At 58.2% G+C, this 13,305-nt stretch overlaps 1 protein-coding gene across 6 annotated transcripts; it reads right to left on the reverse strand.

The window, feature by feature from the left end:
- Window positions 1-653: 653 nt before the first annotated feature.
- KHSRP (KH-type splicing regulatory protein) lies at window positions 654-12,099 on the reverse strand. Of its 6 annotated transcripts, none has more exons than XM_055238245.2 (20): window positions 11,732-12,099; window positions 9,614-9,710; window positions 8,939-8,977; window positions 8,566-8,605; window positions 7,724-7,773; window positions 7,375-7,446; window positions 6,517-6,574; window positions 6,027-6,201; window positions 5,807-5,905; window positions 5,309-5,407; window positions 5,065-5,167; window positions 4,302-4,402; window positions 4,052-4,196; window positions 3,804-3,964; window positions 3,612-3,721; window positions 3,119-3,207; window positions 2,922-3,047; window positions 2,693-2,770; window positions 2,454-2,614; window positions 654-1,434 (listed from the first exon to the last, which is right to left on the reverse strand). In XM_055238245.2, the coding sequence occupies exons 1-20, from the start codon at window positions 11,978-11,980 to the stop codon at window positions 1,426-1,428; spliced, it is 2,061 nt and encodes a 686-aa protein (XP_055094220.1). In that variant the 5' UTR covers window positions 11,981-12,099; the 3' UTR covers window positions 654-1,425. The 6 variants fall into 6 exon arrangements, with proteins under 6 accessions (XP_055094220.1, XP_055094219.1, XP_063471873.1 ...); XM_055238244.2 differs by having other exon boundaries at window positions 2,847-3,047; window positions 11,732-12,098; XM_063615803.1 differs by having other exon boundaries at window positions 654-2,614; window positions 2,847-3,047; window positions 11,732-11,828; window positions 11,961-12,093.
- Window positions 12,100-13,305: the final 1,206 nt, after the last annotated feature.

Consider the following 13,305-nt stretch of genomic DNA (forward strand, 5'->3'; position numbering starts at 1 on the left):
AGCTGCATGGGGGGCAGCAAGATGCCTGCCCAGGTCCAAAGAGCTTGGGTGGCCCCTCAGTGCCCTTTCCCACCTCACATCTGGTCCCATCACCCACCGAGCATTGGCGTGGGCCTGGCTCCTACCTCAGGGCTCTGAACGTTAACAGGCCAGAGGACCTCCTGTAGCAACAGCCCGTCCATGGGAACGCCGGTCCCTGAGGCCCTCCTGAGCGCCTTGCTCCCCGAGGTGCTGGAGGAAACTGGGTAGGGGAAGACAGCAGTGCTGGGCTCGGCCAGCCTCCCCTTCCCACATCGGAAGGGGAAAGTCTTGGGGGGCCACACCCCACTCTAATTGGCTGAGACGTGCTCAACTTGTTTCCTCTCACAAACACAACTGCGGCCAGCACGCAGTCATTTTTTTTTTAAACAAAAAGCACTTTATTTAACAAAAAAAAAGGGAGGGGGGCAGGATTAGGAAAGCACATTGAGCCTGAAGAAAACTATTTTCTCTTATATTTTTCTTAAAAAAAAAAAAAAAAAAAAAACACAAAGTTTGTAATTTTCAATCACCATTATCAGGGTTTTTAAACAACATCTATAAAGAACAAACATCTGCTTCAAAACTACAGGGAGGGAAGGGGGGGGGAGACAGACAGCACCCGCAGACGGGGAGGTTTTGTTATCATTTATTTGTGAAGTTAAAAACGAGCGATAAAAAGTAAAAACTGCCATACAATTTTTTTTGTTGTTCTCATTTTGTTTTCAGTTTCAATCTCCTCTTGAACAGATGAAAAGACAACAGACCAGTCCTGGGAGGGGGGACGGGTGGGGCCGCGGGAGCTGAGCCAGGGCGGGAAGAGAGGAGAAGAGGTGGGGCTTGGCTGCTGGGGGAAGGGGTCCTGCAATACAACACCTGGTCCAAGGAATGTTCCACCTCTAACTAAAAAAAAGAAATAGCAAGAGTGACTTTTTTTTTTCCTTTTTAAAAGTTTATTTTAAAAACAAGAAGAGGGCCGAGGGTGGGAGAAAATGAATTGCTTTATCCTCAGAGAGGCAGGTTCAGGAAGGCTGGGGGGTGAAGAATAGAGACTTTTTAATATATATATATATATAATTTTATAAGTTCTGCTTTGCTCTTTGTGTTTTTAATTTTTAAATTTTTTTTTTTTTGGCAGAGATTTAGATCTCGCTATCTTCTCTGGCTGGCTGAACATGGAAGGATCCCAATTTTGAAAGAAAAAGCATGTGAGACACAGAACAGGCGAGAGAGTGAGGGCCCGGCATGCCCCCAAGTCCCCCCCACCCCGCTTGCCACGAGGGCTCCCCAATACTCCCCACGGCAGCCATCGCTCTCTCGCCAAACAAAACAGAAGCCCCCAAACAGAACAAAATGGAAAAAAAAATAAAGATTTTTCACAGATGAAGAAGTTCACATTCATTCGATTCATTGAGCCTGCGGAGAGGGAAGAGATAGGAATTGGTCACTACGGGGAGGGAAGGGTGGGAGACTAGGGGGCGGAAGAGAGGAGGGGCTGGAACACCGTGGGGGGGGGGGCAGGAAGCCCCCTCCCAAACCTGCGCTGGCTCAGGCTGGAAGGACGTGCTTGTTAACTGTCTAGCCAGGTGCTCGCGGGACTCGCTGAAGTCACGCTGCTCCCTGATGGAGAAGGAGGGACAGAGCAGGAAGAGAGGAGCGGGGCCGCGGAGAGCGGAGGCGCTAGGGTCGTAGGGGAGCTGCCCTGTCTCCAGAGGGCGGCGGCTCCCGGCGCAGCACAACAACATGAACAATCCAGAGATCATGGTGTCCCCACAACACCCCTGTGAGGTAGGTTGGAAGGTGGCAACGATCTTCACGCCCACTTCACAGACAAGCCCGGGACACAGGCAAGCGCGAGCGCATGGGAGGCTGAGCCCGGCGGGGCAGGGGCCTGGGCCGCTCCCCGCGTCCCCACCAGTCCCTGCCAGAGCTGGGCCGCCTGCAACACAGTCACTTGGACACGGGAAAAAAGATCATGGGTTTAAAAAATAAAAGAATAAAAAGAACAAAAACCAAAAAAGTGATGCAGAGAAGGGGAAAAAATAGACGTTTTCTTCCCAAGTGGCCAGATTGTGAGCGAGGTGGCAGCCGGGCCGGTGCCCACCGTCCGCGCTGTCTGCCTGCCCCCCGACTCCCCAGCAGTTCAGAAGTCCCGCCTGCGAGTCTCAGCGCTCCCCAGCATCACGACAGCGGCACACAGGAACAAGCAGCCGGCGCAGGGAGGCCTCTTCGTTTAACCTCTGGACCCAGCGAACGCTTCCCTGGCGGTGCGTGGGGACTCCCGGAGACCTCCGGCCACACGGCCCCCGATGCAGGCATCAAGGGCACACCCCGCAAGGGAAGGGGTTTCCGGCGCTACCCACTAAGGCAGGATGGACGGTGGCCGGGGGTTGGAAGGAGAAAGGAGGAGGAGGAGGGTGGCAATTCCCACTTGCCTGCTGCTGTCCCTGCTGCGTGGGCGGTGGCTGGGGGCCGCCAGGACCTGGGGTCTGTCCGTAGTAAGCGGCCTGCTGTCTGTAATATTCCGCCCAGGCGGCACTGTAGTCTGGCTGGGAGCCTGGGGGAGCTCCTGGACCCCCTCCGGTGGCCACTTGCGCTGTGGGTGGACAAAGGCAGGTGAGAGGCTGTGGGTGAGGTCTGCCCCTGCCCCTGTCCCCGCATGGTGGCCACTCACCTTGCTTCTTGTAGTACTCCTCCCAGGCCTTCGTGTAGTCCTGCTGTGGGGGTGCTCCAGGCTGCTGGGGCTGCTGGCCTGTGCAGGTGCCGAGACAGGTCAGAAACCACTCCCCCGGCAGGGCTGGAGCCCCCCCGCCACCCTGCAGACTCACCGATCTTTTTGTAATACTCTTCCCAGGCCTTAGTGTAGTCCGACTGGCCGGTGGGTGGGGGCTGAGGGGGCTCACCCTGAGCCGGTGGGGCCGCAGGGGCCGGTGCGGGGCCGGGGACGGGGCCCGGGGGCTGCTGGTAGTAGTGTGAGTAGTAGGCGGCCCACGCAGCGTTGGGGTCCGCAGCCGCTGCAGCTGCTTTGCCTGCAGGAGATACCCTGGGTGAGACGTGGGACCAAAACAGGGCCCACCCCCCCAGATGGCCCATCACTTACTTGGGTCGTGAGGAGCAGGCGGCTGCCACTGGGGGTAGGTATTGCCCCAGCCCTGGGGTGGGTACTGGTGAGGAGGGGGCCCCCCGGCACTGCAGGAGAGAAGAAAGGGATGCTTGAGCAGTGGTGTGGGGGTGGCCGCAGCCGGCCACCTGGGGTGGGGATGTTTTTCAGTGGGGAGGAGCCAGAGACCCAGACCACCAGGCTCAATAGGGCGCCTGGGAAAGGCCTAGACAAGAAGCAACTCGAAGGACGCGCAGCGTCAGCTCGAGGACATGAAAGAAGCCCCGAAACTTCCACATGCGCAGAAGGATGCTGAAAGGCACATGTGCTCTACCAGTGGACACAAGAGGGCCTGTTGATGGTATCCACAAAAATGGGCTGGATGAGGCCCCCCACCTGCACTTCTAGGGAAAGGGAAATGTGGTCTGTTATTCTTCTTGCCAGCTCAGTGACCCCTGACCCCAAAGCCCAGGAGGCAGAGAAGGATACTCACTGTGGGGGAGCCCCGGGTGGCCCCTGGTTGAAGGGCCCAGGATTGAAGGGCCCCATTGGGCCAGCAGGGCCTGGGCCGCCTGGGCCTGGTCCAACTGGGCAGAGAGGACCCTGGAAGGAAGGAGAGTAGCCAAGGTGAGTGGGCTGGGATCCGGGCTGAGAGACCAAACCCCCAGAGCCCGCCCCAACCCACCTCGATCTTTTCCTCGATAAGCTGCTTGGCGTGGTCAATCTGCTGGGGTGAACCCCGGATGATGAACAACTTGAAGTTGGGGTCCCCGTTGGGTGGTAGCTGCCGGGAGATCTCTACGAAGGCTCCCGTCTGCTGGTTTATGGCTTTCACATTCTCGCCACCTGCAGAAACGCAGAAGGTGAAGGCAGCCTGCAGTGATGGCCCAGGGAAGAGGGGGCAAGGAACAGGGCGCAGGGGGCCACACTCACCTCGGCCGATGACCAGCCCACACTTGTGAGTGGGGATGGAGAAGGTCATCTCCCCGCCAGGGGGACCCCAATTGCCTTGGCCTCTTCCTCGGCCTCGGCCCCCCGGGGGCATGCCTGGACCCCCTGGAGGACCTGGGGGACCACTCTGCAAGACAAGAGGAGGAGGAAGATGATGAACCCTGGAAGCCAGTCTGGTCTCCGCACTCCCCTGGAGGCCCTGCCAGCCCCTTCAGCACCCAGGGCCACCTACCCTGAGGCTCTGGAGGAGGTCATTGATGATCCGGGCTGCGTGCTCGCACCTGTCAGGGGGCCCCATTATATGAGCAATCTTCTCGGGCCCTGTCCCGTCATCTGAGGCCAGCACCAAGAGAGCAGAGAGACAAGTTTAAAAGAAGAGCCCACCCCAGAGGCCTGCAACGCCACCTCCAGCGCAGACACCACGCCGGCCTGAGATCTCAGACGCGCTGCGCCGCTCCCAGCCTCCACTCGCTCAGGGATTGAGGGGGAGGCGGCCCACATTCCCAGAGAAGGAAACCCACGGCCAAGCCAGGAGGTGGCTCAAGCTTCTTCCAGCACACAGCACCCCCAGCACTGAAAGATTTTACAGAACAATAAATCTCTGAAAAGCGAGAGGGGCCCTTCTCCCCCGCCGGCAGGCAGCTCAGAGACTGCCTGAGGACTGGCAAGAGCCCAGAGCTGAGGTGGAGTGCCCTGATCCAGCCTGCGGGGCACCCAGGGCTGTCAGGATAGGCTCCATCGTTGGGGGAGGAAAAGGAGATCTGATAGTGAGAGGAACACGTTCCCCCTGGACGTGGAAAGCCCTCATGTGTCACTCCCTCATGCGTCCATCCCAGAGGACAGAAGGGACTGGCCATGTTCTGACGGTTGGACTAGGAGCCGTGAGGTGCTATGGAGGCCACCTGGCTAACCATGGTGCCCAGCTCCCTCAGAGCCTGCCTCCCAAAGAGGGTGGGGGGTGCACTGGCCAGGGACAGGGTGGGCCAGGCCCTGACCTTGCTTGAACTGTATCCGCACACCAGCGTCATTCTGGATCTTCTTGATCATCTCTCCACTCCGGCCAATGACCACGCCAACAGAATGCCTGGGCACTGGCACCTGGGGAAGGAGGCAGCAGGCTTGGCTCAGCCCGCAACTCTGCTGCCCTCTGCTGCCCACTGGCCATGAGGAGCCACTCACCCCGGCCCCTCCCTCCACCAGGGGGGCGGGGGGAAAGGTGAAGGCAGGGCCCACACTCACATCGATGCCTCCACCAATCCGAGATCCGTACTCATTCCGGTCCCCAAAGCCGCCTTGGTCACGTTCCCGGAGGATGTCCATCACCATCTCACAGGCTTGCTGCGAACACACAGGAAACAGCCCCCATGGGTGAGCCCTGCTGCCCCACACGCCCCCCACCTCCTCAGGAGTGCGGGCCTCAACTAAGTACCCACGAACCCTGGGTGAGCCCAGCATAGCACCCTACTGAGCTCTCTATCTGCCACTTTAATGGGGAGGCACTGCCAGCAGCCCCGTTTCCAGATAAAAAAGCAGAAGGTCAGAGGTGAGGCCGGTGCCTCACACACACAAAGCTGGGAGTCAGTTCAGTGCCGCCCTACGAGCCAGTGCTCTTGCAAGCCTCTCGGTGTTTCTCTGACCGACTGTTCACATATCTCTCCGGCGCAATGCAGACCCTAGGGCCGCTGGCCCTGCCCATGCCGCTCCAGAACCCCCTCCACCACCCCAGGGTGTGCTCACCTGCACTTTATAAGGATCCCCAATGATCCGGAGAGGTTTGTCCACGTTGGTATTCTGAGATCCGTCCTGAATTAAGATCATCTTCACTCCAGCGCGTTCCTTTACAAGCAAGGTTAACCGTTAGTGCTGGGCTCTCCCAAGACTTCCTGGGCTGCTGTGGTGGTGGCGGTGGGGTGTGGCACACGGATGCAGAGGAAAGCTGCCCAGGTGCTGCCCTCACCTGCAGCTGCTTAATGGTCTCCCCGCCTTTGCCGATGACCAGGCCGGCCTTGCCCGCAGGGATCATGATCTCCTGCACGGTGCCGTTCTGGCCCCCGTTGGCGTTGTCGTGGAACTGTCCTGGGGGGCCCCCACGACCCCGAGACACAATGTCATCCAGCATCATCTTCGCTTTCCTAGGAAGGGGAGGAGCGGGTGCCATCGCTGGAGAAAGGTACTGGTCTGGTGGCCCACCCAGCTCAAATGGAAGGCAACCCCAGAGTGTGCAAGGATGACAGGGAAGAGGGGCCAGTCACTGGGGCTTTTCAGGCTCCAGGTTCCCCAGGTCTTGGGCTGCCGGGGAATCAGCCTCATGTTAACATGGCTGTCTGGAGAGGGGGGCAAGCGTGGAGAACATGGCGTGCAAGTTGCTCCCAATTTTCAATTCAAAGGGATGGGGCGGGCTTCTGCCTGCCCTCCACATCACAATGAGAGGCCCTGTGGGGACTTACTGGACAGATTCTGGGGCTCCTGTCAAGGATACACTGCGCTCGGGTAGGCCACCACTGTCTGGAAAGAGGAGATAGGGTCAGTGCCCTCTCTGGCCCACAGGCAGAGAAAGGCCTGCCTTGGACACGAGGAAACTTTCAGAACAACCAAGGGCCACTTGTGTCCTATTCAGTGCCTGACACATCAGTTTACTTCCCCTAAACACCTGGGAGACTGCTTGATGCAAGGCCAAGGTTGGGAAGAGATCCCAGAAGGGAGGCAGGATTTTTAGGGAAAAGGATGAGGTGGAGGGAGTTGCAGATTTCAGAAGGTCTAGGACCTGGCCACCCCTACCACCAGTGATGACCACCAGAGCCTCTTCTATAGACAATATGTGCTACACGACCAAGTGAAGCTGAGCAGGCTTTTTGTAGCTCAGGACTCTGAGATTCGAAAAGGTAACTATATTGCCTGAGAGCAGATGTGCAGCCAGAACTGGGATTTGCACCTGGGCCTGACCTCAGAGTGATCCCTCTTTCCAAGGCACCACCCTGCCTCATGGTCTTGCTGGGGTGCTTTCACCCACACGGCAGGTCAGTGCAGTGCTGCGGAGCCCAGTGTCTGGAACCAGGCCCCTGTGCGAAATGCTAGCCCTGCCACCTCAGTCCACACCCACCCACTGAAAATAAAAAAAGTCACAGCGGTGCCCCGTGGGCAGTACTAGTGGAGTGAGATACTGCACAGAGCCTGGTCCGTAGTAAGCACCAACAAGCGCCAGCTCGCTTCCTGTCCACAGTCCCCGTAGAAATTAAGTAATTAAAGGAAAGGGCAAAGGGCCCAACCCCGGCCCCCATTCTCGCAGGAACCTGACGCTCTTGTACCTGGAGAAATCTGTACTTTGCAGCCTGAATCCTGTTGGATTTTGTTAATTTGTTCACCTCCTCTGCCAATGACTGGATGGAGAAAGGAGGAGAAAAGCAAAGCGTGATGAGGGAAGGGAGCCTGGGCCTCAGGAGACTGTGTGGCCAGGGCCCCAACCCCTCTGATATTCAAGAGGGCAGCAGTCCTCTAGAGAGCTCCTGTCCTCTGCCCAGAGGGGATGAAGAAGGGACAAATGAGAACAGCACACAGGAGCCCTCTCAGACCAGGGCTTCTGGGCTGGCAGGAGCTCACAGGACACTTCCTCCTGGGGAAGAGTGGGCCTCCCCACCCAAGGTGACCCACACTCACTCAGGCCCACCATGCCGTCTGGGACCCTGTACTCTTCTGTCATTGAAGTCCTGTAAAGAGACACGCCAAAGGTCAGTCCTCAAGTGGCAAGGGAGGAGGACAGCAGCTCTGGAAGGTCTACTTGAAGCCAAGGCCACCATAGGTCTAAGCAGAGTCTGACCACACAGGCCGCAAAACCTCCAAGGCCTCAGTTTCCCCATCTGTGCCCCGAGAGGCTTGGTCTGGGCATTGTGGGCCGTGGCCTGGTGCCGTCCCATTGATTCAGGGCGACAGGGAGCACTGAATAGCAAGCTGACAGTCACTCTATGTCTCTCAGCTCTAAGAAGCCAGCTGTATGTCCTTTTCATCTTATTTTCCTAGTACTTCATGAAACTACTGGCCCATTAAAAAACAAACAAAAAATGACCCCTGACAACTGTCCTGTGTCAGGTTCACCTTAGTCCATCTGGTGGGGCAAAGAGCCCTGAGCTCCACAGCACTGAGTGGGATGGGCACTTACAGATGTGTGAGGGAGGGAAGCAAGGCCCTCCTAGCCTCTTCCAGGAAGACGACATTTGTGCTGCTCAGAGTCCCCACCCCAGCGGAGGAAGCCATAGGGTGCGGAGACCACCCTATCACTACAGTGACTGCCACGACCCTCCCTTCCCACAGCCCTTCAGACAAGGGGTACGAGGAACAGACACAGCTCCTCTGCCTCATTCCCGTCTGAGCACTCTCTGGTCAACTGGCACTAGGGGATAAAACCTGAGAGGTGCCCCCAGTCAGAGTCCTCCCAAGTCAGCAGAAAGGCCAGTCTGCTGGCCAACAGACAAGCAAGCAGTGTGGGCCCCACCATGGCTTACCTTGGGGGAGGATGGATGGGTCCAAGTTGAGAACTGATTGCTGTAGAGAGAAAACCCAAAGCAAAGACTGGCTTAGCTCCTCCTCAGGCACTTGGCACTGCCTGCCCCGGGGCAGTGGGAGCTGAGCCCCGCACCACGGTCCCCAGCCTGCTCCAGTGCCTGATGGATGCTGTGGATCCCTCCCCATAAAAGCACAGAGTTCATCTGCCTCAATTTCAGGGTTCCTGGGATCCCTCAAATATATGGGCCCCAGAATGGAAGCACCAGGGGCCTCTGTAAAGAGCTGCCACCTCCTCAGTGCTTCCAGCTCCTGACTCCTGAAAACCTCAACCCTCTGAAGCCACATATCTGCCACCAGACCCCCTGGACTTACAGTCTCCCTGGGAAGCCAACTTCTTGCTCTCCGGTTGATCTGGGAAAGAGAGAGGATGGCAGATGCAGCACTCACCCACCCACGGCCGCCTCGAACCTGATGCTGGTGCCACATGTCCAAGGTAAACAGTGCCCCTCGGCCCCCACCCTTAACAGGAGCTGAGACAGGAGCCTAGGAGAGACCGGCCCCTAAGGGAGGCCAGACTCTGCCAATCCCAGAGTAAAAAAGCCTTCGGAACACGCAACTACCACCAGGCACCTGAGTCCTCCCGGTTTAGGGCAGGACCTGCCTCTAGCAGGGAGGGGTGTCACGGATAACAGTGGAGTTGGTCAGGGTTGATCATCTGCTACTTGGAGTCACACTATGCACCCCAGGGCTGGGCCAACTTCACATCATGCCTCAGTAACTGCTCCAGGTTGCCTCAGCCTCCCACAAGGGGAGGAATCATCTTGGGAACTTACAACTTCAACCCAGTCACAATCAACCTGCCCTCCTTTCTGCCACCTGATACCTCAGGATGGCAGACGGAACGAAAAGAATTAACAAAGCTGGGATTGCTGAGGTTTTAAAAGACCAAACAGCGACACCCACCCCCTCTGAACCACACTCAAACAAAAGCACCTCTTTAGGCCCCCAGCCCTTCCTCCTAAGCTAAAGGTAGCAGCAGGGAGTTACCTCCATCTTCCAACTGTCTCTTTTGGCCCCCAAAACCAAAATCAGGAGTGCTGTTATTCACTGTCGTGGCAGCATCGCCTCCAATTTTGGCTGCAATCTAGAATAAAGTAGTAAGCACAGAAGAATTACCACTAAAAACAACTCTCCATGGCACCCCGGTCAACTTCTCCGAACATCTCCTGGACACAAAAGCCCGTCAGGTCTTGGTGTCTGGCCCTCCAATTTAGGGAAGAGTCACTTGGTTAAGACATCTTAGAAGGAGTTTTGAACCTAGGCCTCAAGGTTCTCACCAGTTATCTGGGAATATCAAAATTCCCCTCTTCCCTTCTGGGATTTGTGTCTTAATTGTGGCCAGCCCATAATCCACACTGACTTCGTTCTAGGGGTGACAGGAACAGAGGCTCAGGTGCCAGGGAGGGTCCCCAGGTCATCTCCAGGAGCTTTCAGACACTTGCTCCTGCCAGTGGCCCCAGCTCAGAGAACCAGAAAGTGTGTTTTTTTTTAGCCCAGTTTTCCTGGGATGCTGAAGAGTTCAACTTTCCCCTATCTCCCCCACTCTCAAAATCCTTTTATCAATTTATTGAATACATTTCAGCAAAGTGATCACTTCAAGGGATATGAAATCCTCATTTGACCAAAACAGAAGATTTTTTGGATGGCTGGGCACTGTGGCTTATGCCTGTAATCCCAGCATTTTGGGAGGCCGAGGCGGGCAGATCACTTGAAGTCAGGAGTTCGAGACAGACTGGCTGACATGGTGAAACTCCATCTCTACTAAAAATACAAAAATTAGCTGGGTGTGGTGGTACACACTTATAATCCCAGCTACTCGGGAGGCTGAGGCAGGAGGAGCACTTCAACTGGAGAGGTGGAGGCTGTGGTGAGCTGAGATCGTGCCACTGCACCCCTGCCTGGGTGATAGTGAGACTGTTTCCAAAAAAAAAAAAACAAAAAAACAAAAAAACAACCAAGACTCTATGGGATACATCTCAGACACATGAAGAGCAACTTCAAAGAAACCTCAACCCAGCAAACTTAGGATCAGAGTCCGGGGTTTAGAAACCCAAATCATGTTAAGAATCTCCCTTTCCATGAGTCTCCATTTTTCTATGCTGCCCTAGAGCCAAAACTCATGGGATGCCCACAGGGGGCCTGTCCCCACCAACTGAGAGCACCAGCTCCCTCCCTTCAAGCTGCCCAGAATCAAGACGGTTCCATGGGCAATAAGACCAAATGCACGCTAAAACCCACCCAACTCCAAGGGTGAGTCAGTCAGAGACCACAGAGGGCCAGAACACAGGCGTCCACCTAACGAGACCTCCCACCTTGGGAGCAGCCAGTCTCTAGCCCCGGAGGCATTGGGACAGCCCAGGAGCCGGTCGGCGGCAAAGTCCTCCCATTCTACAGACCCCCACCCCTCCAGGCCATGGGGAGGCTGCAAATGGAGCTGAAGAGGTCAGTTCTATAAGCATGTGACACTTCCTTGTTGTCATTACGCCTCAATACACGGTCGTGGGAGACCCTCCCTTCTTTCCCCCAAAGAGACAGACCACGCTTTCAAGCCACCAAAGCATCCAAGAGCCAGTCCCCATGCTCGTCTTCCCAATTTCGCCCAAGTGCTCAGCCCTAGACAGGTCCCCATCCACTTTCCCGACTCAAGAGGAAGGACTGTCCCTCCCACCCCCACAGTGTCCCTTTCTCCTAGAGAGGGGACAGAAATGGGACTGGGTTGGGGGCAAACACTGCCCTTTGCCCTGATATGGAGGACAGAGTAAAGGCCCTCCGCCCGCGAAGGTGGACCACGGCCTCCAGGCATGTCCTAAGGCGGGGGGCTAATGGGGGGGTCCCAAAAGTGCGTCTCCGAGCTCCGGGGCGCCTGCACACCCAGGCGCCGCTCCTGGTGACCCCCGGTGCGCCCCTACCCCCTGCAGGGGGGTCACCCGCCTGGATCCCACACGAGGCGCAGCGGGAGGGCCAGGCCCCCGCCTACCGCCCACGTGACCCCGCGACGGCCCCGGCCCCCCTCCGCGACCCCGCGCGCGCGCGCACGTGACCCCCGCCCCCTCCCCCGCCTGCGCGCGCGCGCGAGCGCGCCCCTCAGGCCCTTGGCCTCCTCACCTGGCGGGCCCGCTGCACGGCGTCGGCGAAGGCGTCCTTGCGGATTCCCGGGCCGCCTCCCCCGGGTGGCTGAGAGGGGCCCCCGGCCGACCCCCCGCCCGGGCCGCCGCCGCCGGGGCCGCCGCCGCCCCGGTCCCCCGCGCCTGGCGGGCCCGGCGGAGGGCCTCCCCCGGCGCCTCCGGCTCCCCCGCCCCCGCCGGCGGGCGGCGGCGGCCCGGGCGGGGGTCCTCCCGTGCTGTAGTCCGACATGGCGCGGCGGGGCCGGGCCTGGCGCGGAGGCTGAAGCTGAGGAGGCGGCGGCAGCGGCGGCGGCTCAACGCGGGAACAAGGCCTCGCTCCACACGGCCGCGGAGCACTCTGGGAACCCAGCCGCTGGGAGGACGACGAGTGGGGAGAGAGTCGCCCCTCCCGCCGCCGACGTGACGGACGGCTCCGGCGGGCCAATGGGAGGCAGCCGCCGCACCCCGGACACCAATCGCGAGCTCTGAAGGAGGTGGCCAATCGGAGCGCAATGAGGGGCAGTGGGCGGGAGGCTCAGGGTGACTGACGGCTCTCAGAGGCAATAGCTGCGAGCTGCCGGTGCTGGGCGGGCAAATGAAGGAGACCTGAGAAGGCAGGAGGCCCAATGAAACGCGAGTGCCAGATTCGCGGGGCGGCTTCAGAATTAGATTGACGGTTCTGAAGAGTCACGTGGACTGTAAGGCCGGGCCTAGTGGAAGACTCCTATGGACCTGCTGGGTGGGCGTTAGGTTTGATAGTCGTGGACGCAAGCCAATGAATGCACGTGAGAGGTGGTGCTTGTAAAGATGGGCAGTCAATTAATCCAATCCCTGACGAGTTCTGGGTGATGAGGTTGGCTTTGGACTTTAATTGCTTCCCTTGTTAACCAGAATCCTGTTCTATCCCTGACTTCTAAGCCAATGGCTGAGCGACATGGGTGGGTGTTCGGTGACTGACACTGGTCTGGACAAATGGGAACGAAGGAAATCAAAGCGCCCAGTTTTGGTGGGAGCCAGTGGAAGCGCCGCTGCATTGGGGCGGAGTCGGCCACCAGACAGCGAGAGGGGATTAGCGGGAACTGTAGTGAATGGCAGCCGACGTGGGCAGTGGCAACCAGCAGCCCGAACTCAGGCCTGACGTCTGGGTTAGCTCACCGGGAGCCTGGTTGGGTAGGCCCGGCACGTGGGCCGCTTGAAGCCTTAGAGATCGAGCGCTTCCGGAGGTGGGGAGGCCGGAAAGCAGGAAACTCGGGATCCCCCGGGCCTTCTTCTCTCTCGACCCCCCATCTAGAGCATCCAGTTCTCTTGCAGGACTCAAGGAACCAGCCCCAGAACCGTTCCAACAACCGGGATCGAGGGATCACAGCCCCGATCACACCCCTCACTTCACACCCCTCACTCCCTTCGCATAAGGCCCTGGGATCCAAGCCTCAAGCTCCTATCCTAGGTCCTCACCTCCTCTCCTGGACACAAATTCCCATTCAGGACCCAGAGGCCCAAGGTCCCCAGCTCCCCTACTGGGTCCAGGGATCTCATCCACCCAGTTCCACTCCTAGGCCCAAGTATCCAGACACG

The sequence above is a fragment of the Symphalangus syndactylus genome, chromosome 13 (genome assembly GCF_028878055.3).
Source record: "Symphalangus syndactylus isolate Jambi chromosome 13, NHGRI_mSymSyn1-v2.1_pri, whole genome shotgun sequence".
Classification (NCBI taxonomy): Eukaryota; Metazoa; Chordata; class Mammalia; order Primates; family Hylobatidae; genus Symphalangus; species Symphalangus syndactylus.